Genomic DNA, 20044 nt, shown 5'->3' with positions numbered 1-20044 from the left:
GAACCACTGAGGAGCGTCTGTCCCCACAGGCTCAGCAGCTCGCGTCTGCTGTTCCGCCCCTGCCCCAGCGTGGGCCTCGTCTTCCAGGTGGAAACCCTGGACTGTGGCCCCTCACCCAGCTCCTAGGCTCGCCTGGTCAGTCTGACCTCTGCCCCGAGAGCCTCCAGGGGCTCCTGACCTGTCTCCTACTCCCACTGGGGCTCCGGAACCGTGGCTCTGACTGCCTGCCTGCCATCCTGCCCACAAGATGTCTTCTGCTTCGCGTCTCTTTAAACCCTGGGATGAAAGGGGCGTCTGGAGGCCCTGAGTTCTCTGGGGTCCATGGGGACTTTCTGGAGCCTGAGCACAGGACATCCGTGGGGGCCGTGTGCAGACATTCCAGGCCAAGCCACTCTCTGGGCCCACTATCCTGGTCACCCTCCTGAAAGGTCCCAGAGCCCAGTACCTCAGCACCCCGCCCTGGGAGCACTGCCTCACCCACAGTCTCTGAGGCCCTGTTGGGGAGCCACCAGGCAGAAATAGGACTTGGAAACGCCCAAATCTCACAGGCAGCGGACCCACAGCCTCAACCCTGGCTGGACTCAGGCTCAGGGCAGGCACAGAAAACAGAGTGCGTGTCCTCATGCAAACACTTTATTGGTTGCAGCAATTGGTGTCTGTGACGTGAATGCAAGTGTGCACTCTCCCCAGCAAGGCTGAGGACCTGTGTCTCCTTCAGCAGCAGCTGGGGCGCTGCCCCTCAGGAGACGGTGACCCTGGGGGTTGGGGACTCCTGTGTGGGGATTTGGCTCCGAGCAGAAGCGGCCCAGGATTGCTGGACATGAGCCCATGCTTCAGCAGCTGCAGTCCTGGCCCGAGGAGCTGCCACAGCAGGCCTGGCGGGAGCAGGCAGGGCGGCACAGCAGGGACACACAGGAGGCCGCAGGGCGGCAGCAGCTGGGCTGGCAGCAGGGGGCACAGCAGCAGGAGGAGGTGGGCACACAGCAGGCGGGCCTGCACACAGGCCTGCACAGCAGGGACACGCTGGAGGACTGCTGGCAGGGAGAGGAGGGGCAGCAGCAGGGCTGGCAGCTAGTCTGCTGGCAGCAGGAGGAGGAAGCCCCACAGCAGACAGGCTTGCAGCAGACAGGCACACAGCACACGGGCTCACAGCTCACGGGCTCGCAGCTCACGGGCTTGCAGCACACGGGTTTACAGCACACGGGCTTGCAGCAGACAGGCACACAGCAGGACTGCTGGCAGGGAGAGGAGGGGCAGCAAGAAGGCTGGCAGCTAGACTGCTGGCAGCAGGAGGAGGAAGCCCCACAGCACACAGGCTCACAGCTCACAGGCTTGCAGCACATAGGCACACAGCACACCGGTTTACAGCACATGGGCTTGCAGCACACAGGCTCGCAGCAGACAGGCTTGCAGCAGACAGGCACACAGCACATGGGCTTGCAACAGACAGGCACACAGCAGGACTGCTGGCAGGGAGAGGAGGGGCAGCAGCAGGGCTGGCAGCTAGACTGCTGGCAGCGGGAGGCTGTGCAGCTGCTGGTGCAGCCTGACTGGCAGCAGGGGCTGCACACTGGGGAGCAGAGGAAGGTGAGGCTGGGGGCGGGGGCGCAGCAGCTGGGCTGGCAGCAGGGCTCGCAGCAGCTCTCTGGGCAGTCGTCCACCTGCCAGGAAGAGTCAGTACAGGAATCACAGGAACCGGGCAGGCAGACCCGGCTGTCGTAGCTCAGGTCACTGGAGCAGACAGACATGGTGGAGGCAGCCACGGAGGGTGGGTTTGGAGGAGGTGTGAGTGTGTATGAGTGTGTGTGTGTGTGTGTGTGTGTGTGTGTGTGTGAGGCCCTGGCCATCTGTGGCTTTTATACCCCAGTGTGTTGTCCCATGGGGTTTACGAGCCTCCCTTCCTGGCGGCGCTGCTCCGGCCCTGGCTCAGGAGTGCGGACCTTAATCATGACAGCACGTGCTCCGACGCCGCCTCCCGCCGCCCTCTGGCTGCCACCAGGTCTGCCCTGGGTGCTTAGACGGGGACTTCCTCTCTCTGGTGCCCATCCGCCAGGCCTTGGACTCATCTGAAGGTCTTTATTGCCTGAAGCACTTTAAAACAATAAACATGAAGAAAAGCATGCACAACTTAAAACACCCAGCTGCCAGAGGAGCAGGAGGGGAGGCCGGATCTGCCTGTCCATCTCTGCACCAGGGAGGAGGGCGCGCAGGGACAGGGCTCCCGTGGAGAGGGACAGGGCCCCCCTGGAGTGGGGCCTCCTCCCCAGCCGCTGGGCCCCAGCCCCACACATTGCTCTTTACCTCCTGCTCTGGGGCCGACCAGGTGGCTCGGAGTGCAGTCGTGGTTTCAAACCCTCCCTCCTCCAGACAGCAGGGCACATTCCTGCTGAGGGTATGGTGGGCAGTGCTGCTGGTAGAGCTGAATGGAGGAGACTCTCCCCCTCCCCCTCCCCTCTCCCCCTTCCGCCTCGTCTCTCCCCTCTCTCTTCTCCTCTACTCTCCCTTCATCTCTATTCTTTCTTCCTTTCCTTTCCTCTCCTCTCCTCTCTCCTCCCCTCTTTCTCTGTCCTCTGCCCTCTGTCCTCTGCCCTCTGTCCTCTCCTGCCTCCACCAGACACTGGTAACTCAGGACCATAATCCTAGCAATCTGAGAATCACAGCCCAGACAGAAAAGTCCCCAAGAATCATCTCCAGTTGACCACCAAAAAGCCAGAACTGGAGTTGTGGCTCAAGTAGAAGAGCACGAGCCTTGAGTGAAAGCACCTAGGTCCTGAGTTCAAGACCCAGTATCAGCACAAAATAAGCAAACAAGCAAAACAACGAATACTGCGTGTGTGTGTGTGTGTCTTTTTGGTCTAGGAACATCATATTTTGGTGTGTTGTTTGTTTTATTTTCTGTGGCTTGAGGAGGTCTTTTGAGACCTTTGTGAAGACTCCTCTCAGGACATCTTGATTCTTTCAGAATAAAGTAATGTTTAGTAAGTCTCCAACTCCTCTGGGCCTCACACTCCTATCTGTTCATAATTTCTCCATTCTTCATGCTTACCCTTTGACCTTTACCCCAGATTGTCCTGATTCTATTTTATTGATTCTATTTTTGCCAGTCATGGGGCTTGAACTCTGGGCCTGGGCACTGTCCCTGAGCTCTTCAGCTCAAGGCTAGCGCTCTACCACTTGAGCCACAGCACCACTTCTGGTTTTCTAGTGGTTAATTGGAGATAAGAGTGTCACAGACTTCCATGCCTGGGCTGGCTTTGAACTGTGATCCTCCGATCTCAGCCTCCTAAGTAGCTGGGATTACAGGCGTGAGCCACCACACCCAGCTTTGGTTTTATTTTGCAGGCTTCAACCACTCTGATCCATTGTATGACTTATGAATTTCCAAGTTTTTAATTTCCCAAAGTGATTTGCTGCTTCTCTGTCCCGTGACCCGGCTCTGGGGATGCTTCCGTGGCCTGACAAAGCTCCATTCCTCAGGCCGTGGTCTTCACAGACCCCGCAGTCTGTCGAGTGACTGGCTTCCCCGTAACCCAGCAGCATCCCCGTGGCTCTCTGGCCCTTCCCTGGGGGACTCCAGTTCCACTGCGTCCCGGCAGTGGGTGAGTGCAGTTGGTGTGCATGGAGTGTCCGTGGGGTAAATGTGGGGTGACCCTAAGATGAACACGGGCATGTGGGGTGGACAAGGGCTGTGGGGGTGCTGTCTCTCACAGTACCGACTCCACTTCTTTTGCATTTAAACTCAGACATGGCTTGCTGGTGCATGGCGCCTCTGTTTGAACATTTTGCTTCGTGGTGTAAGCCAGAGTCCAGCTGGGTGCTCAGGCGGGTCTGAGCCCGGCCTGGCCTCCTGTCTCTGCCTCCTGAGTCCTGGAATTGCCAGCGTGTATCACAGCCGGCTTCTGCTTCCAATTTCCGAGGGGCGGCCATGTTGTTTTCTGCGGTGACTGCACGGGGGGCTCTTGTTCTTTAGTTTCCTCTCTTCCTTCTCTCTCCCCTTTCTACTGCTTGCCCTCTCTTCTTTATCTTTGTCCCTCTCCCTCTCCCTCTCCCTCTCTCTCTCTCTCCCTCTCCCTCCCTCTCTCTCTCTCTCTCTCTCTCTCTCTCTCTCTCTCTCTCTCTCTCTCTCTCTCTCTCTCTCACACACACACACACACACACACACACACACACACACCTCTTTAAGCCTTTGGAGTCTGAGTCTTTTGAAGAATTAGACTAAAATTTTCATTTTGTTAGCACTTTATACTTTAGAACCAGGTATGATTCACTGATATTCAAGTTTCAGGATATAAAACACATGACTTTATTAAACTTGACAATTGAAACCTTCCAAGCGTGAGCACATTTCTTTTCTCTCTTTCCTTTAGGTTCTAGTGAACTCAGGGCCCCTCCTTGCTCAGCTTGCCTCGCTGGTGCTTTACTGCACTGGTCATGGCTCTAGCCCAACATTTCACTCTTCGTATGGGAAGATAGTCTTGTGAGCTTTTCTATCTGGCTTCTTGACCTGCACAGGCTCCTGCTGCACAGTGACATTGTCCTTGTCTTTCTGTGGACAGGAGAGCTGCCAGCCCAGCAAAGACACCATGGTGACAAGGTTGTGAGGCCTTGGGGAGTGAGGCCAGGCCCAGGGGAGGCCTGGGGAGTGAGGGGAGGCCCAGGGGAGGCCCCAGCCCTGGGGGGCCCCATGGGGACCTGGGGAGTGAGGCCAGGCCCAGGGGAGGCCTGGGGAGTGAGGCCAGGCCCGGGTGTGAATCAGGGCTGGGAAGGATCAGTGCACTGTGGGGGTCACTCCTTCCCCAAGGAATCCTGATCTTGGCTCCCAAGTTTCTTCTCCGAGGAGGCTGGGGCCCAGTGGAGGTGGGGCTCCACAGCTTTCCATGGAGCGGGGTCTGCAGGCTGTTAGCACCATGAAGGCTTACACTCCTGCTCACACCCCCAAGCTGAAGCCAGGACAGAAGGTTGAGTGAGGCAGAGTGGCTTTATTAGGATGGAGGGGGAGGGCAGTGGGGGAGGGGAGGGAGAGGGGTGAATGATGAGTCAGGGTAACTAGAGGGCCGGTAGAGCTCACTCCACGGGAGAAGTAGGACCCAGGCTACCAGCACCAGGGAAGGGTGAGGGGCCTGGGGCTACCAAGCCAGGGACCTGTTGTGCTCTCTGACTGACAGGAGACAAGGACAGGCAATGGAGTGGCCCCATGGCGAGGACAGAGCTTAGATGAGCCTCAGGTACTCAGCAGCTGCAGTCCTGGCCCGAGGAGCTGCCACAGCAGGCCTGGCGGGAGCAGGCAGGGCGGCACAGCAGGGACACACAGGAGGCCGCGGGGCGGCAGCAGCTGGGCTGGCAGCAGGGGGCACAGCAGCAGGAGGAGGTGGGCACACAGCAGGCGGGCCTGCACACAGGCCTGCACAGCAGGGACACGCTGGAGGACTGCTGGCAGGGAGAGGAGGGGCAGCAGCAGGACTGGCAGCTAGACTGCTGGCAGCAGACAGGCACACAGCACACGGGTTTACAGCACACTGGTTTGCAGCAGACAGGCACACAGCACATGGGCTTACAGCAGACAGGCTCACAGCTCACTGGCTTGCAGCACACGGGCTCACAGCATACGGGCTTGCAGCAGACAGGTTTGCAGCACACAGGCTTGCAGCAGATAGGCACACAGCAGGACTGCTGGCAGGGAGAGGAGGGGCAGCAGCAGGGCTGGCAGGTAGACTGCTGGCAGCAGGAGGCTGTGCAGCTGCTGGTGCAGCCTGACTGGCAGCAGGGGCTGCACACTGGGGAGCAGAGGAAGGTGAGGCTGGGGGCGGGGGCGCAGCCGCTGGGCTGGCAGCAGCTGGGCTGGCAGCAGCAGGGCTCGCAGCAGCTCTCTGGGCAGTCGTCCACCTGCCAGGAGGCGTTGGTGCAGGCGTCGGAGCAGACGGACATGGTGGAGGCGGCCATGGTGGCTGGGCTGGGAGGAGGTGTGGGCGGAGGTGGAGGTGGGGGTGTGAGTGTGAGTGTGAGTGTGGGGTGCCCGCAGCCCTGGGCTTTTATCCCCTGCAGTGTGTTTGCTGTGCAGAGCCCACGCACCTTCCCTTTCCGTGTCCCTCGTGCTGCACACGGACCTTCATTAGGGCGCAGCTTGTAAACTTCCTTGGTGCTGGGCGGGGCTGCGGCCTTGTGTGGCTCTGCAGGACACCACGGGACCCACGGGCCAGGTGGCCGGGGGCTGACCACGCCCTCACATGGGGCCACGCCCCCAGCTGCCTGGCTGTCCCCAGCCGCTGCATCTCTGGCCTCAGCTGGGGTGGGGGGCTGTGCTGGGTCAGACAGGCAGAGGTTTCCTGTGGGCTCTGGGTCACCATGGCTCAGTGCTGGAGAGGGCACTGGCCTAGCTCTCCCTGGGGAGGGTGCCAGCATCCACCCTGCCTGGCCTCCGGACAGCAGTCACACTGGCAGGACACCCAGATTCAGGAATGCACCATGTCTGACCTTCCTGTCCCCACCAGTGGCCCCGGTCCCGTATCACCTGCCCCAGAGGGGTGGTCGGGAGTGGACACAGCCCGGTGGAGGTGCGTGTGGAGGAGGGCCACCTGGGGACCATAAAGAACCCTGTAACCCGCAGGGCAGAGGCCCTGGCCCAGGGATCTACCGGACACCTGTCCCAGCTTGGCCTGCGGGCCGCTCAGCGGGAAGCCATTTCCCAGCACCCTCCTGGTCTCATGGGGATTGAGAGCAGGCCAAACAGGCAAGGGGTCCCTCTGGCCAGAGCCCTCCCTGGGGGCAGCAGAGCTTCAGGGACGGGGAAGGGGAGTCCAAAAGGTCAGATTGACACGTCAGAACCGTGCTTGGAGCTCGCCTGCCCGGACGCCCGCCATGACCCAGCCTGGGCCGTCGGGCACCGCGACACACTGGATCTGGAGTGTGAAAGCTGTGTCTGTTCTGAGGCCAGCTGCGCCACGGCACCTGGCGTTGGGCTGCCAGCCGGCACAGGGACCTCGGGAGAACGTGGGTCTGTGTATCTGGTGTCTGTCACCCAGCTGCTTTCAAGGGAGCCAGGGTTATGCGCGGGCCGCAGCATATTGCTTTCTGTGTCTACCGCCACCGGGACCGCTGGCATAGTATGCGTCCACATTCCTAGCACTGGGCCCTCATGGGCCCCGTGGCAGCTGTGCGTGTTCCTGCGCGTTTTGTTTGCACCATTCTTTTCACTTCCTTTGGGACGTGGTGAGGTTGCGTGTAATTCTGTGTCCAGTGGTTGAGGGTGGGCAGGCGGTCCTCGGGACATCTGCACCACCTCGCTGGCTACTAGTTAGGAAAGGGTTATGGGCACATGTCTGTTTTTTGTCCCAGGCTGGCCTCATAACGTGGTCCTCCTCCACAGCCTCCCCTCGGGGAGCCGGGATTGCAGGTGTGAAGCCATCCCCCAGGCATTTTTCTGAATGTAATATCGCTGAGTTTTCTCACAGTCTCTGTTTTCATCTTATTGCTTGATTGGCTTTCTGATGCACAAAGTGTATTGGATTTTGAGGAGGTCTGACTTAACTTTCTTTCTTTTCCTCTTGTTGCTTATGCTTTTTGTATCATAGCTAAGAAACCACAGTCAAATCTCATTTAACGATTTACCTTTATCTTTTCTTTTCTTTTTTGCCAGTCCTGAGCTTGAACTCAGGGCCTGAGCACTGTCCTTGTGCTTTCTCAAGGCTTAGACCTCTACCACTTGAGCTAATTTTTAGATGTGGGCACTGCATGGGGGAGGGCAGTGTCAGAGGACTCAGTATGCCGCCGTGGCAGTACTCACTGCGTGGACTGGCGTGCTCAGTACTGCCCCATTGACTACATGCCCTCGTCTCTGTCTTGATTCCCATGTGTTTTTTGTTTGTTTGTTTTTAGCATTTGTTCACGTTAGCTACATGGAAGGAGATTTCATTATTACATGTCTACAGGGAAATGGATCACATTTCCTGTTCTCTGATTTCCATGTTCCTCAGTTTTCCTTGCCTAGCTTTTCTATCTGCTACTTCTAGGACAGGGTGAGGGCCCGTGGCCAGGGTGTGGACCTCCATGTCTTGTCTCTGCTGTATGACCTGTGTGCCGTGTGGAGACAGTCCTCTCTGATCTCTGCTCCTCTGGGTGGTTGGTCTTCACCAGGAGAAGATGCTGGCTTTTGTTGATTGGCTTTTCTGAATATTCCACCTCTATGCTGTTTCTGTGAATCACACACGGATTTTCAAGCATGGCCGCTCGTGGAATCCTTGTAGCTGCAGCTCGGTTTGCTTTCTTTGTGTTTTTATGGTGGAATCTGAGTCAGTACGTAAAAAGGTGGTGAAGCACTTACTTTTGGTTTGCTTTGTTAACAGGGCAACGCTGACTGCACCGAGTGAGTGAGGAAGGGTTCCTCTTTCATTTGGTAGACGTTTAGAGGGAGGTGACCCCTCTTTCCTCCTCTGCGCTCTCTTTGGGGACAGTCTCGTTAGTGATCTCACCGTCTCTTGTCGGAAGGTCTGTCGCAGTGTTTTTGATGAGTAATCTAATTTCTTTCTGAGGGTAGGTCCTTTCCACTCGTCCAGCTCGCCTGAGTCAGTTCACTCACTGGAAACCTTGAGCCACAAGCAGACTGAAGATAAAGAAAGTTGTTCCGTGCAAGTAGCAACCAAAAGATCCCACTGGTGACAACAAAAATCAGACAAAATGTACTTTGAGTAAAAATAGTTGTAAACCATGTGGGGTGCTTGTGGCTCAGGCCCCTAATCCTAGCCCTCAGGAGGCTGAGAGCTCGGGTCACCGTTCAAAACCAGCCCGGCAGGAAAGTGCATGGAGCACCCGTCTTCAGTGAGCCACGGAAGCCCAGGGGAGAGCCTGGCGCACGCGGCAGAACCGTAGCTGTGAGCCTGCAGGTGCAGGGACGGCCTGCACACCCCCACTTCCAGCCCCAGGACTGGCTCCATCAAGAAGTTATGAAACAGATGGTGGCATTGAATACCAGCCCGGAGGCCAATCCACCAAGACTATAAGATCATTAGGGACACGTACAGACCTACCGTTTAGACCAGAAACATATGAAGAGAAATGGAAACTGAGAAAGAAACAACTCCACCAACCGCTTCCACTAACAGACAAAGAAGTCATACAAAAAGGGTCAAAGATCAAGGTCACCAGAGGACTTGAAGAACCCAGGGGATCAACCAGGCCCCACGGACAATGCAAAGCAGTCTGCCAACATCTGCTGAGCGGGACCCTCCCAGCCGTCCTAGAGCCAGCCCACCTGCCCGCCAGCACCTCACTGAGACCACAGGGCCACCTCGCTTCACCATGCAAAGCTAGAAGTCAAAGCAGAAGGAGAAACTGGAAATGACCCAGGTGGGAACCAACCAGCACACGTGGAAACAGCGGTGTGGCCACACAGTGGGGAGAGGGTAGGAAATTGAGGGAGGAAGGAAAAATGAAAGCATCACAAACCCAGACTCTTGCCATGCAGCCAAAACAGTGTACACAGGGAAATTCATAGCTACAGTGCTTGTGTTAAAAACAAGGAAGATCACAAACAAATAACCTAAATATATGCCTTCAGGAACTTCACAAAAGAAGCGCACACTAAACCCCAGGCCTGCAGAAGGAAGGAAACAAAGTCAGAGACAGGATAAATGAAGCTGAGAACAGTAAACCTAAGAAGCTATTTCCTTGAAAAGATTGTTATTTTCACAAAGCTTTCACCTGACCAGGAGGAGACCAGGGTGAGCCTGTCAACACCGGCGTCTTGTAAATAAGAAGGACTAAACATGTGAACAACTATTTGTCAACAAGGTAGAGGATGCATGTGCAGGGACAAACTCCTACCAACAGCAGTGTACCGAACACCGAGGAATGCACTGGCGCTTCCCGGCCCTCGGCGGCTCCGAGCTGCCCGCCAGCGTCCTTCTCTTCTGCCTGCATCTCGTTATGGTGGAGTGGACACACGAGTAGGCAAATGTCCTGATTTCTCCTTCGGTTTGTTTTTTCCTTTCGTGGCGCTAGGGTCTTGACATACCAGCCAAGTGCTCAGCCTCTGAGCTACATTCCCGAGCTTGTTTTGTGTTGTGTTGGTCCTGGGTTGAACTCAGGGCTACCGCTCTACCACCCGAGCCCACAGTCTCCCTTTTGGCTTTTTGGGGTGATTAATTGGATGTTCATGCCCAGACTGGTTTTGAACCGAGATCCTCAGATCTCAGACTGCTGAGAGGGTAGGATTACAGGCGCCAGCCCCCAGGCCCGGCTCTGTGTGACTCACGTTTCGTTTGCTTCTCGGATGGGTAGAGCAGATATTCCATCACCTTTGGAAAGCCCAGGCTGGCCTGGAACCACCATCGTCCTGATTTCTGCTTCCTGAGTAGCTGGGGTTAGAGATGTGGGCCACAGTGCCTGGACAGGTAGATGTTTAACCTTTTAATGTCGCCAAACTCTTGGATGCTGCCATTCTTGCTTTTAGTTTATCCCTGTCAGAATGTAATATTCTAAAGACTTGTCTCCGAGCTCTCATAGTCTTTGCTTTGCTTCCTCTAGTTTGTTATTCAGACTTTTAAAAGCTGATTTCCACAGATCTTCATTTCTAATATTTCTAGTTGGTTACTTAATTAATTAATTTCTTTTTTAGTCATGGGGTTTGGACTCTGGGCCTGAGCATTGTCCCTTGGTTCTTTAGCTCAAGGCTACTGCCCTACCCTTGAGCCATAGCCCCACTTCCAATTTTCTAGTATTTACTTGGAGATAAGAGTCTCACTGTCTCAAGTGCCGGGCTGGCTTTGAGCCACTATCCTAAGATCTTAGCCTCCTGAGTAGCTAAGATTACAGGTGTGAGTCACTGTGCCCGGCTAGTTGGTGATTTTAAAACACATCTATCTCTGTTGAAATTTTCATTTGCATCTTTTGCTCTCTTCCTAATTTTACTGGTCTGTATCCCCTAAGAATCTACTGAGCTTTCTTTTTTTTAACACTGATTTTTTTTTTTACATCTTATTTCAAATGTCCTGTTCTACAATCAAGTGTTCAAGAAGAGAATCTCTATATGCAATCACTGGCACATAAATTTAAGAACATCGTTAAAATTAAGCTGAGTCTTTGTGTGTCTATAGACTATCTATCCCATCATAGATGGATACGTCTGTATAAATACATTTATATCTCCAAGTTCATGTCAGTGACCTTGAGTACATTTATCTCTGCACTCTTCACAATAGCCAGGCGACGGAAACAACTCAGATGCCCCACTACAGGTGAATGGATACAAAAAATGTGATACACACACGCACACACACACGCACACATACACATACACACACGCACACACACACGCACACACACACACACACACACACACACACACACACATAATGGAATTCTACATAGCCACCAGACAAGATGAAATAATGGCATTCTGGGAAGTGGATGAAACTAGAGCAAATCATGCTGAGTGAGACAAGTCAAGACCAAAGGAACAAAAGGCGCATGGTCTCCTTGATAGGTGGATATTAGATCCAGACAGCACAACAACCATTCTTTTGAACTATCAGGCATTTCCATCTTAATATCTTTGCAATGTGTTATCCAAACCCCAAATTTTAGGAAGTGTCTCGGTGCCATCCTTGGCGCCTCGTGTCTGGGCGAGCGGGCTTGTCGGCTGGGGCGGGGCACTCCACCATGTTCAGAAGGTGGCTTTCCAAGGCAGCTTTCTCTTAAAGCCTTGGGTGCCAATTTCCCCGCAGCATCGAGCTCATGTCCAGCCGGTGCGGGGTGGGGGAGACGGGGGACCAGGGAGGACGGGGGACCCAGCAGCCTCTTCGACTAAGCCTGGTGTTCTCGGATACACTGTGCTGCAGTGGAGCCTGAGAGGTACCTGGCTCTGTGGGCCCCGAGGGGAACTGGGGCTGGGGTGCTTCTATATTTAGGCGTGTTGCTGCCATCAGGTGTGCAGGGCGTGGCGTGAAGATGTGGTGTGCAGAGTGTGGCATGCAGAGTGTGGAGTGCAGAGCATGGAGTGCAGAGTGTGCGTGAAGAGAGTGCCATGCAGGTGTGGCGTGCAGAACGTGGCGTGCAGAACATGGCGTGCAGAGCGTGGCGTGCAGAGCATGGAGTCAGAGCATGGAGTGCAGAGCGTGGCATGCAGGTGTGGTGTGCAGAGTGTGGTGTGAAGACAGTGGCCTGCAGGTGTGGCATGCAGAACGTGGAGTGCAGAGCATGGAGTGCAGAGCGTGGAGTGCAGAGCATGGAGTGCAGAGCATGGAGTGCAGAGCGTGGAGTCAGAGCGTGGTGTGTAGAGCTCGGAGTGCAGAGCATGGGAAGCAGAGTGTGGCATGCAGAGCATGGCGTGCAGAGCATGGAGTCAGAGTGTGGCGTGCAAAGTGTGGAGTCAGAGCATGGCGTGTAGAGCATGGCGTGCAGAGCATGGCGTGCAGAGCGTGGTGTGTAGGGCGTGGTGTGCAGAGCGTGGTGTGTAGAGCGTGGTGTGTAGAGCGTGGTGTGTAGAGCGTGGTGTGCAGAGCGTGGCATGCAGACTGTGGTGTGCAGAGCGTGGCGTGCAGACATGGCGCACACTCACTTGCTGCAGACAGAGGTGACATCTGAGGGCCTGGGAGGGCCCTGCTACCTCCAGGGGACCCAATAACACTATGGTTGGCACATGGACACCAAACAGCCCAAGGGGCACCACGTCCTCGCTGAGGTCACGGGACCCTGCGCAGCCCCTCCTCGTCCGTGAACGCAAGGCTCTGGTGGGAGGAGGGCCTTGCACCAACACCCGCTTGGGCTTGCAGACCTCCCCCCCACCCCCGGCTGTGCGCGGCCACTGCCAGGTCTGGAAATGGTGCAGGGTAGCTGAGACTTCAGAGCCCCTGGGAGACTGGCTCCGGTGGTCTGCGTCTGTCTGGTGACATCCCGAGCCCCTGTGGCCTCTGCCAATCACTCCTTTCTGTCAGTGGCACAAGCACAGAGGAGACTGGGCTGAACAGTGAGTTTATTGGCGTTTTGGGGAAGGGGGCCGGGTGGGAGTCAGCTCAGGGGATGAGAGCATGGGGCGGGGATGGTGACCCATTAGAGCAAGGAGGGCCAGCTTGGTCAGCAGGGTGGACTTGGGTGTCGACCAGCAGGGAAGCAGCCCCCACCCAAGACAGAAGCAGGATGAGGGGCCGAGGGGGTACAGGCAGGACCGGAGCTCGATGGCCCTGGGCTCCAAGCTTCAGCAGCTGCACTTCTGTCCCGAGGAGCTGCACAGCAGGGACACACAGGAGGCCGCGGGGCGGCAGCAGCTGGGCTGGCAGCAGGGGGCACAGCAGCAGGGGGAGGTGGGCACACAGCAGGCGGGCCTGCACACAGGCCTGCACAGCAGGGACACGCTGGAGGACTGCTGGCAGGGAGAGGAGGGGCAGCAGCAGGGCTGGCAGCTAGACTGCTGGCAGCAGGAGGAGGAAGCCCCACAGCACACGGGCTCGCAGCTCACGGGCTTGCAGCAGACAGGCACACAGCACACGGGTTTACAGCACACGGGCTTGCAGCACACTGGCTCGCAGCACACAGGCTTGCAGCAGACAGGCTTGCAGCAGACAGGCACACAGCACATGGGTTTGCAGCAGACAGGCTCACAGCAGGACTGCTGGCAGGGAGAGGAGGGGCAGCAGCAGGGCTGGCAGCTAGACTGCTGGCAGCAGGAGGGTGTGCAGCTGCTGGTGCAGCCTGACTGGCAGCAGGGGCTGCACACTGGGGAGCAGAGGAAGGTGAGGCTGGGGGCGGGGGCGCAGCCGCTGGGCTGGCAGCAGCTGGGCTGGCAGCAGGGCTCACAGTAGGCTTCCTGGCAATCGTCCACCTGCCAGGAGGAGCTGGGACAAGCGCTAGGTGAGCAGGCGCGGCTGCCACCGTGGCTGGAGCTGACAGACAGGGCTGACACAGCAATAACACACGTCCTTGAGCAGCAGGGGTCGGCCATGCTGTGGTGTGGCAGGGTCTGGAGGAGAGGTGTGGGGAGTGTGAGTGTGTGAGTGTGTGGGGGGCCCTGGGCTCCCAGGATTTATGCCCGGCCCGGTGTTTTCCTGGCAGGAGTCTGGTGTCTTCCGTTTCCTGGTTGCTCACTGTTTGCCTCAGCCAGTGCAGGCCTGGCAGGTGGTCTGAGCCTGGCGCAGGTGTGGACGGGCTGGGCAGAGCTGCCCAGAGCTGCCTGTGTGCAGGGCTGAGTCGTCAGGCACCTGCCTGGCTGGGGGGGGGGGGCGGCTCTCCCTCCCATCTCGGTGGCTTTATGTCATTTGTACAGCTTTTCCTTCGGGAACGCTGGCTTCAGCACGTGTCCCCAGCTGTCCTGGAGCTGCCTTGTCACAGAAACCCAGGGTCTTGGGCAGGATTTCCCCCACCAGCCTGTCCCCCCACACCTGTACACCAAGGCCCTGGGCCACCAGTTCTCCTGCTTATCACAGGGTTTTCAATAGCACATCTGTTCTGTTTTTCCCAGCTTTCAGGTTTGGATGCGACCCCCTCCCGTAATGGGGCCCTCCTCCCTCCTCCTGCCCCCTCCTCCTCTCTCCTCCCAGGACAGCGTCAGCCTCCACTCAGAGTCACGTTGTTCTACTGAGTATTATTTGTTCTACTGAGTATTATTTTTTTTGTTCTTAGCCAAGTCTGTGCAGGGGAGGCAGCTTTCCTTCCCTTCCTGCTCCTGTGGGGGTTGGTGTGTGTTTTTCTCCTCTGCTGTTTGTTTTCTCATTGCTCTGTGTGTGTGTGTGTGTGTGTGTGTGTGTGTGTGTGTGTGTGTGTGTGTGTAGTGTGCTGTTAATTCCTCTCACACTCTGGCCACCTCATCCCCAAGCTCTGGTTACAAACAGTAACCTTTGGCTTAGTGTTTGTAAACATCTCTCCGACTCTTCTGCAGTCTCTGCCACCTCCTCCCTGCCCCCAAAACAGCCTGGCTGAGATCCCCCTGCACTGTGGTTTGAGACGAGGTCTCCCTGTCCTCCAGGCTGGGGTTGGAGCTGTGTGCTGCCGCCCTGCCAGCCCCTCCCCGTCCCCTTGGGTTCGTCTTCTCTCCTGAGAAGATGCATGCATTGCAGACGCCTCCTCCCATTCTTTCTACGTGAGCACCCTTATTACGGTGGAGCACGACACAGCGGGTCACAGCAAATGTATTTTGAGTGGCAGCCTGCGTTCAGAGGCGAGTGTTCTGCCTTCTTACACTTGGTCAGTATAAACTGGGGGACAAACTTGAGCATTGGTGGAGCTCGTCCTGAACATACTCTGGTGAGGGTGCAGGACATCTCCAGATTCTTGCTGGTGGCCTTCGTGGCCTTTCCTTTTGGTGAAGGTGAATTGAGAAGTGGAGGCAGTGTTGCACTTTTTCTCCCTAGTCCTTAGCTCAGTGGGCTCCACAGAATTCCTGTGCCCTTACGTGGCAGTCAGTGAGGGCTGTCCCCTGTAGCCCAGCCTTTGTCTTTATGTATTTCCTTATTCTATCTATCCCCCATCTCCTTGTCCCCCTCACCCTCCATCCATCCTGCATCTGACCTGTCCCAGAAAAGCCTGCTCTACCTCATTTGTCCTTAGTAATGCAGTCTCCATCCTTTCTGGATTTGGGCTAACAGCAACCATTCTTCTGTCAAGAAAAAAGAACTCGTATGCATTTTTGGTGGCTGAGTGAAGTCCTTTGTGTGTGTTAACTCCTTTGTGATACACCTGAGGTGGGATTTCTGGGCCACTGGCCGGCACGTTGCAGTCTAGCAGATGCGCCCACAATGCTCTGGGGGGTTGCATCGCTCTTACTCACTCTGTGATTCCATCCCACAGACCTGTGTGAAAGGAGCTCTTCGGGGCACTTTTGTTTCTGTGCATTGTGGAAACCAGGCAGCAGGCAGCAACCCCACCTCTTGTGTGGTTTGTGTAGTGAGTGTGGCTGCTTCTGACATGCGAACACTCATAGGCATGCAAGAATCACTGACATTCATAACAGCTCTGTCTGTCTGTCTGTCTGTCTGTCTGTCTGTCTCTGTTCTTCGATTTGCTCCAGTGTTGTATGCGTATGGCTATTGTCTTCTGTAAATCAGATCATGGCCACCTGCCTTGTAACTTCTACATTCTGGAAGAGAGCTTTTACCTTCCCCTCCATCTGGCAGTTTGCTTTCCTGTTCTTTTTGTTGTTGTTGTTATTGTTTTGTTTTTTATGCAAAGCAGCATATCTGAGCCCACTATTCGAGCCCCACTCCCCATCTGTTTACATGAGAATTTCCCTACAGGCATCAAAAGTCTGCTCCAGGCCTAGGTGTGAGGTCTTTGCTTCTCTCAGAAGATGGGGGGGGCACGGCTGTGATGCTGTTTTGCTCAGTGTGGGCCTCAGGCCGCCTGGCTCCAGGCTTGTGGGCTGTGTCTGTCTCCTCGCAGCTCTGCGGCTCTGCTGGGTCTTGTGAGCCGCTCATCGCCCCTGTGCTCGGGGCTCCAGGAGACGACAGCCCCACCCCGGGAGATGCCTCCTGGGCTGCTTGGCACTCTGCCTCTGGGGTGGGTGCTTCTGGTTCTTCCTCTCTGGGTGCTACAGCGTGCCAGGCTCCTGTAACCACTGGTTCCTGGCTACAGTACAGCTTCCTGCAGCTTAGACATTTAGTTCCACACCTGGGGTCTGATTTCCCTTCCTGCCCCACTCAGAGCTGATTTGACCCAAGTCCCATGGTTAGAGGTCATGGCGAGTGTGTGACCACCTCTTGTCCTGGGCTCCCAGAGAAGCTCAGGACGGGGGCTCTGGCGCTGCCTGGGCCGAGGACAGTCCGGGTACCGCAGGCTGCCTGCCCCGCTGCAGCGTCTAGATTGATGCCAGGTTCTCTGGTTGTCTGCTCTAGCCAGAGCTGAGTGTGGCAGGCCCCTCCGAGGCCGTCGCATTTGCCCTGGTGTTTCTGTCTTCCTGTGCTGGGTTCCAGGGGCTCATCCTGCAGGAGCAGGAGAGAGTGTGGGGAGTCACTCCAGGGGAAGTGCCACTGGCCAGTCTCCCTCCACACACGTGGCCAGGGTGGCATGGTGCACCCAGCAATGCCTGGGCTGCGAGCCCTGGCTGGGGCTGCCAAATGAACACAGATACCAACACCAAGTAGGTAGATGCTCAGAAGAAGAATTTATTAGATGGTCTGACACCCCACACGATCCAGGAGAAGATGGAGGCACAGACTCCAAACCACAGAGGAGCCAGGGCCCCTGTGCTGCAGGCACGTGGCGATGGGAAAGGCCTTTGGTGGGACAGCCGGGGTCTATGCTCACAGAATCTGCCCGCCTAGGGTCAGGCTCAGCCCATGGCCACTGCTCTCAGACCCGGAGCAGAGCCTATTAGTTGATTGGAGATAGTGTGTCTGTAGACCACTGATGAGGGACCTATGTCCCCTGTGCTGGCCGGGGAGTCCTCCAGACACCGTCAAGGCTGACTAGAGGGTGGATCACCCAGGCTCTGAGCTCCAAGCTCTAGGAATCACTCAGCAGCAAGAGGAGCTGCCACAGCAGGCCTGGCGGGAGCAGGCAGGGCGGCACAGCAGGGACACACAGGAGGCCGCGGGGCGGCAGCAGCTGGGCTGGCAGCAGGGGGCACAGCAGCAGGAGGAGGTGGGCACACAGCAGGCGGGCCTGCACACAGGCCTGCACAGCAGGGACACGCTGGAGGACTGCTGGCAGGGAGAGGAGGGGCAGCAGCAGGGCTGGCAGCTAGACTGCTGGCAGCAGACAGGCACACAGCACACGGGTTTACAGCACACGGGCTCACAGCTCACAGGCTTGCAGCACACTGGCTCGCAGCACACGGGCTTGCAGCAGACAGGCACACAGCACATGGGCTTGCAGCAGACAGGCACACAGCAGGACTGCTGGCAGGGAGAGGAGGGGCAGCAGCAGGGCTGGCAGCTAGACTGCTGGCAGCAGGAGGCTGTGCAGCTGCTGGTGCAGCCTGACTGGCAGCAGGGGCTGCACACTGGGGAGCAGAGGAAGGTGAGGCTGGGGGCGGGGGCGCAGCCGCTGGGCTGGCAGCAGCTGGGCTGGCAGCAGGGCTCGCAGCAGCTCTCTGGGCAGTCGTCCACCTGCCAGGAGGCGTTGGTGCAGGCGTCGGAGCAGACGGACATGGTGGAGGCGGCCATGGTGGCTGGGCTGGGAGGAGGAGGGGGGTGTGAGTGGGTGTGAGTGGGTGTGTGTGAGTGCATGGCCGCTGGTTTTTATGCCCCTCCTGTGCTTGTTGTGCTGGGCCCCAGCTTCCCCTTCCTGGATGGCTCCGCTGTCATGGACCATGTCTGTTTGTCAGGTTGTTTCCCAGCTTGGTCATCCCAGTTGTGTGTCGCCAGATAGACAGGTCCACTTGTCAAACATCAATTGTCTATCTGTCTGTCTGTCTGTCTGTCTGTCTGTCTATCTATCTATCTGTCTATCTATCTATCTATCTATCTATCTATCTATCTATCTATCTATCTATCATCTATCTATCTATCTATTCATCTATCCATCCATCCATCCATCCATCCATCCATCCATCCAGTTTCCTGGTCCAGGCTCTGAGTCATGAGGCCAGCCGTGGCACACAGGACCTGACTGGTCAGTGGGTGTCATGCAGTCTCAGCACGCTGGCTTCATCCAATGGAAGTGGGTTCCCGTGGCCTCCCCCTCTCTGGCACCCCACCCAGAATGCCGAGCAGTGAGCATCTTCTGACGGGGATCGGATGCCTGTGAGAGGCCATGTCTGGACCTTGACCCCCATCCTGAGCTCGGAACAGTTTCTCACCCCCTCACACCTCTTCTGGGTACCGTCGTGTGTCCACTCCCTGCCCTGTCCTTTCTCTGATACCTGTGGTCACCCTAGCTTCTCAGCACAGCTTGTCCTTTCCATCCCCCACCTGGAACTTCAACGACAGAGGGGAGGTGTGGAAGTCCTGCTTGCGTCCTCCCCTGTCCCCTCATTTCCAGCGCCACTGAGTGGTTTCCATGTTTCCCGTTCCCATCCACTCCCCGTCCCTCCGCTCAGCCACAGCCTCCTTCCCCGCACTTGGCCCCAGCGCATAAACCAATGACCTGAAAGTTCAAGGATTTCTGCTTATTTCATTCTCTGTACTTTGGCTTCCAAGTAGAATGCTGTGACGTGACACCTGGCTTCTTAAACATATTAGCCAGGGGTCAGGAGTGTGGCCTAGTGGTAGAGTACTTGCCTAGCATGAATGAAGACCTGAGTTCGATTCCTTGGTGCACCACATATGTAGAAAAAGGCCAGAGGTGGTGCTATGGCTCAAGTGTGAGTGCTAGCCTTGAGAAAGTCCAAGAACAGTGCTCAGGCCCTGAGTTCAAGCCCCAGGACTGGCTAAATAAATAAATAAATAAAATATTAACCAGCTGGTCGCCAGTGGTTCACGCCGCAAATCCTGGCTCCCCAGGAGACTGAGGCCTGAGGCTCATGGTTTCAGCCCAGCCTGGGCAGGAAAACCTCCTCAGTTAACCACTAGAAACCTGCAAGTGGCACTGTGGCTCAAAGTGGTGGAGTGCTAGCCTTGAGCACGAAAGCTCAGGGACAGCGCCCAGGTCCTGAGTTCAAGCCCCAAGAACAACCAAAAACACGTTATGCTCAGACTTCTAGGTTCTCAGTGAGAAGTGTGTCTGACGTGAGCCGCTGCACTGCAGAGAGCAACGCCTCCAGGCAGCCAGCCTGGGAGGCGCCAGGCCAGCGTCCCGCCTGCCTTGTTTTACCATTCGACGAATGAAGGGGATGGCTTAGCCACAGAGTGGCTGAAACCCAAACCCCCGAGGCCTCTGCTCTGCCCTCCAGTCTCCCAGGCTGCGACCCGAGCTGGGGCCCCATCGCAGTCAGAGGCGCCTCTGCACCGCTGCTCTTCACAAGAGCAGCCAGTGTGGATGGCCTGGTCCAGCAGAGCCAGGAGTGGGAAGACGGACGCGCTGGGATCCGCTGCAGTGCCAGTCTGCTGGGGTCCTCTGCCGGTCCTCCCCGGAGGCCCGCTGGGGTCCTCCCGCTGGGGTCCTCCCGCTGGGGTCCTCCCTGGAGGCCCGCTGGGGTCTTCCGCTGGGGTCCTCCCACTGGGGTCCTCCCTGGAGGCCCGCT

At 56.8% G+C, this 20044-nt stretch overlaps 2 protein-coding genes across 4 annotated transcripts; both read right to left on the bottom strand.

Annotated features, from left to right (window-relative positions):
• Positions 1-833: 833 nt before the first annotated feature.
• Positions 834-1757, bottom strand: LOC150069775 (uncharacterized). The gene is made up of 2 exons (XM_090350536.1): positions 1608-1757; positions 834-1511 (listed from the first exon to the last, which is right to left on the bottom strand). Exons 1-2 carry the CDS (start codon positions 1746-1748, stop codon positions 834-836), a joined length of 819 nt encoding a protein of 272 aa, XP_090206662.1. The 5' UTR covers positions 1749-1757.
• A 3472-nt stretch (positions 1758-5229) lies between these two features.
• On the bottom strand, positions 5230-18086 carry LOC150069774 (uncharacterized). 3 transcript variants are annotated; one of them, XM_090350211.1, is made up of 4 exons: positions 17747-18086; positions 13566-13665; positions 13353-13442; positions 5230-5797 (listed from the first exon to the last, which is right to left on the bottom strand). In XM_090350211.1, the coding sequence occupies exons 1-4, from the start codon at positions 18084-18086 to the stop codon at positions 5230-5232; spliced, it is 1098 nt and encodes a 365-aa protein (XP_090206337.1). The 3 variants fall into 3 exon arrangements, with proteins under 3 accessions (XP_090206337.1, XP_090206344.1, XP_090206352.1); XM_090350218.1 differs by lacking the exons at positions 13353-13442; positions 13566-13665; positions 17747-18086 and having other exon boundaries at positions 5230-5550; positions 5638-5940; XM_090350226.1 differs by lacking the exons at positions 5230-5797; positions 13353-13442; positions 13566-13665 and adding an exon at positions 17436-17621 and having other exon boundaries at positions 17682-18086.
• Positions 18087-20044: the final 1958 nt, after the last annotated feature.

The sequence above is a fragment of the Megascapheus bottae genome, chromosome 1 (assembly GCF_031878675.1).
Source record: "Megascapheus bottae isolate mThoBot1 chromosome 1, mThoBot2.hap1, whole genome shotgun sequence".
Taxonomy (NCBI): Eukaryota; Metazoa; Chordata; class Mammalia; order Rodentia; family Geomyidae; genus Megascapheus; species Megascapheus bottae.
This window is presented reverse-complemented; position numbering and strand designations above follow the sequence as displayed.

Coding starts and splice junctions, on each gene's coding strand:
- LOC150069774 (XM_090350211.1), bottom strand. CDS start 18,086: ATGGCCGCCTCCACCATGTCCGTCTGCTCCGACGCCTGCACCAACGCC. Junction 13,666..17,746: donor CTGCAAGCCCGTGTGCTGCG/AGCCAGTGTGCT, acceptor GCACCAGCAGCT/GCACACCCTCCTGCTGCCAG. Junction 5,798..13,352: donor CCCTCCTCTCCCTGCCAGCA/GTCCTCCAGCGT, acceptor CCCCGCCCCCAG/CCTCACCTTCCTCTGCTCCC.
- LOC150069775 (XM_090350536.1), bottom strand. CDS start 1,748: ATGTCTGTCTGCTCCAGTGACCTGAGCTACGACAGCCGGGTCTGCCTG. Junction 1,512..1,607: donor GCTGCCAGCCCAGCTGCTGC/GCCCCCGCCCCC, acceptor TCCCGCTGCCAG/CAGTCTAGCTGCCAGCCCTG.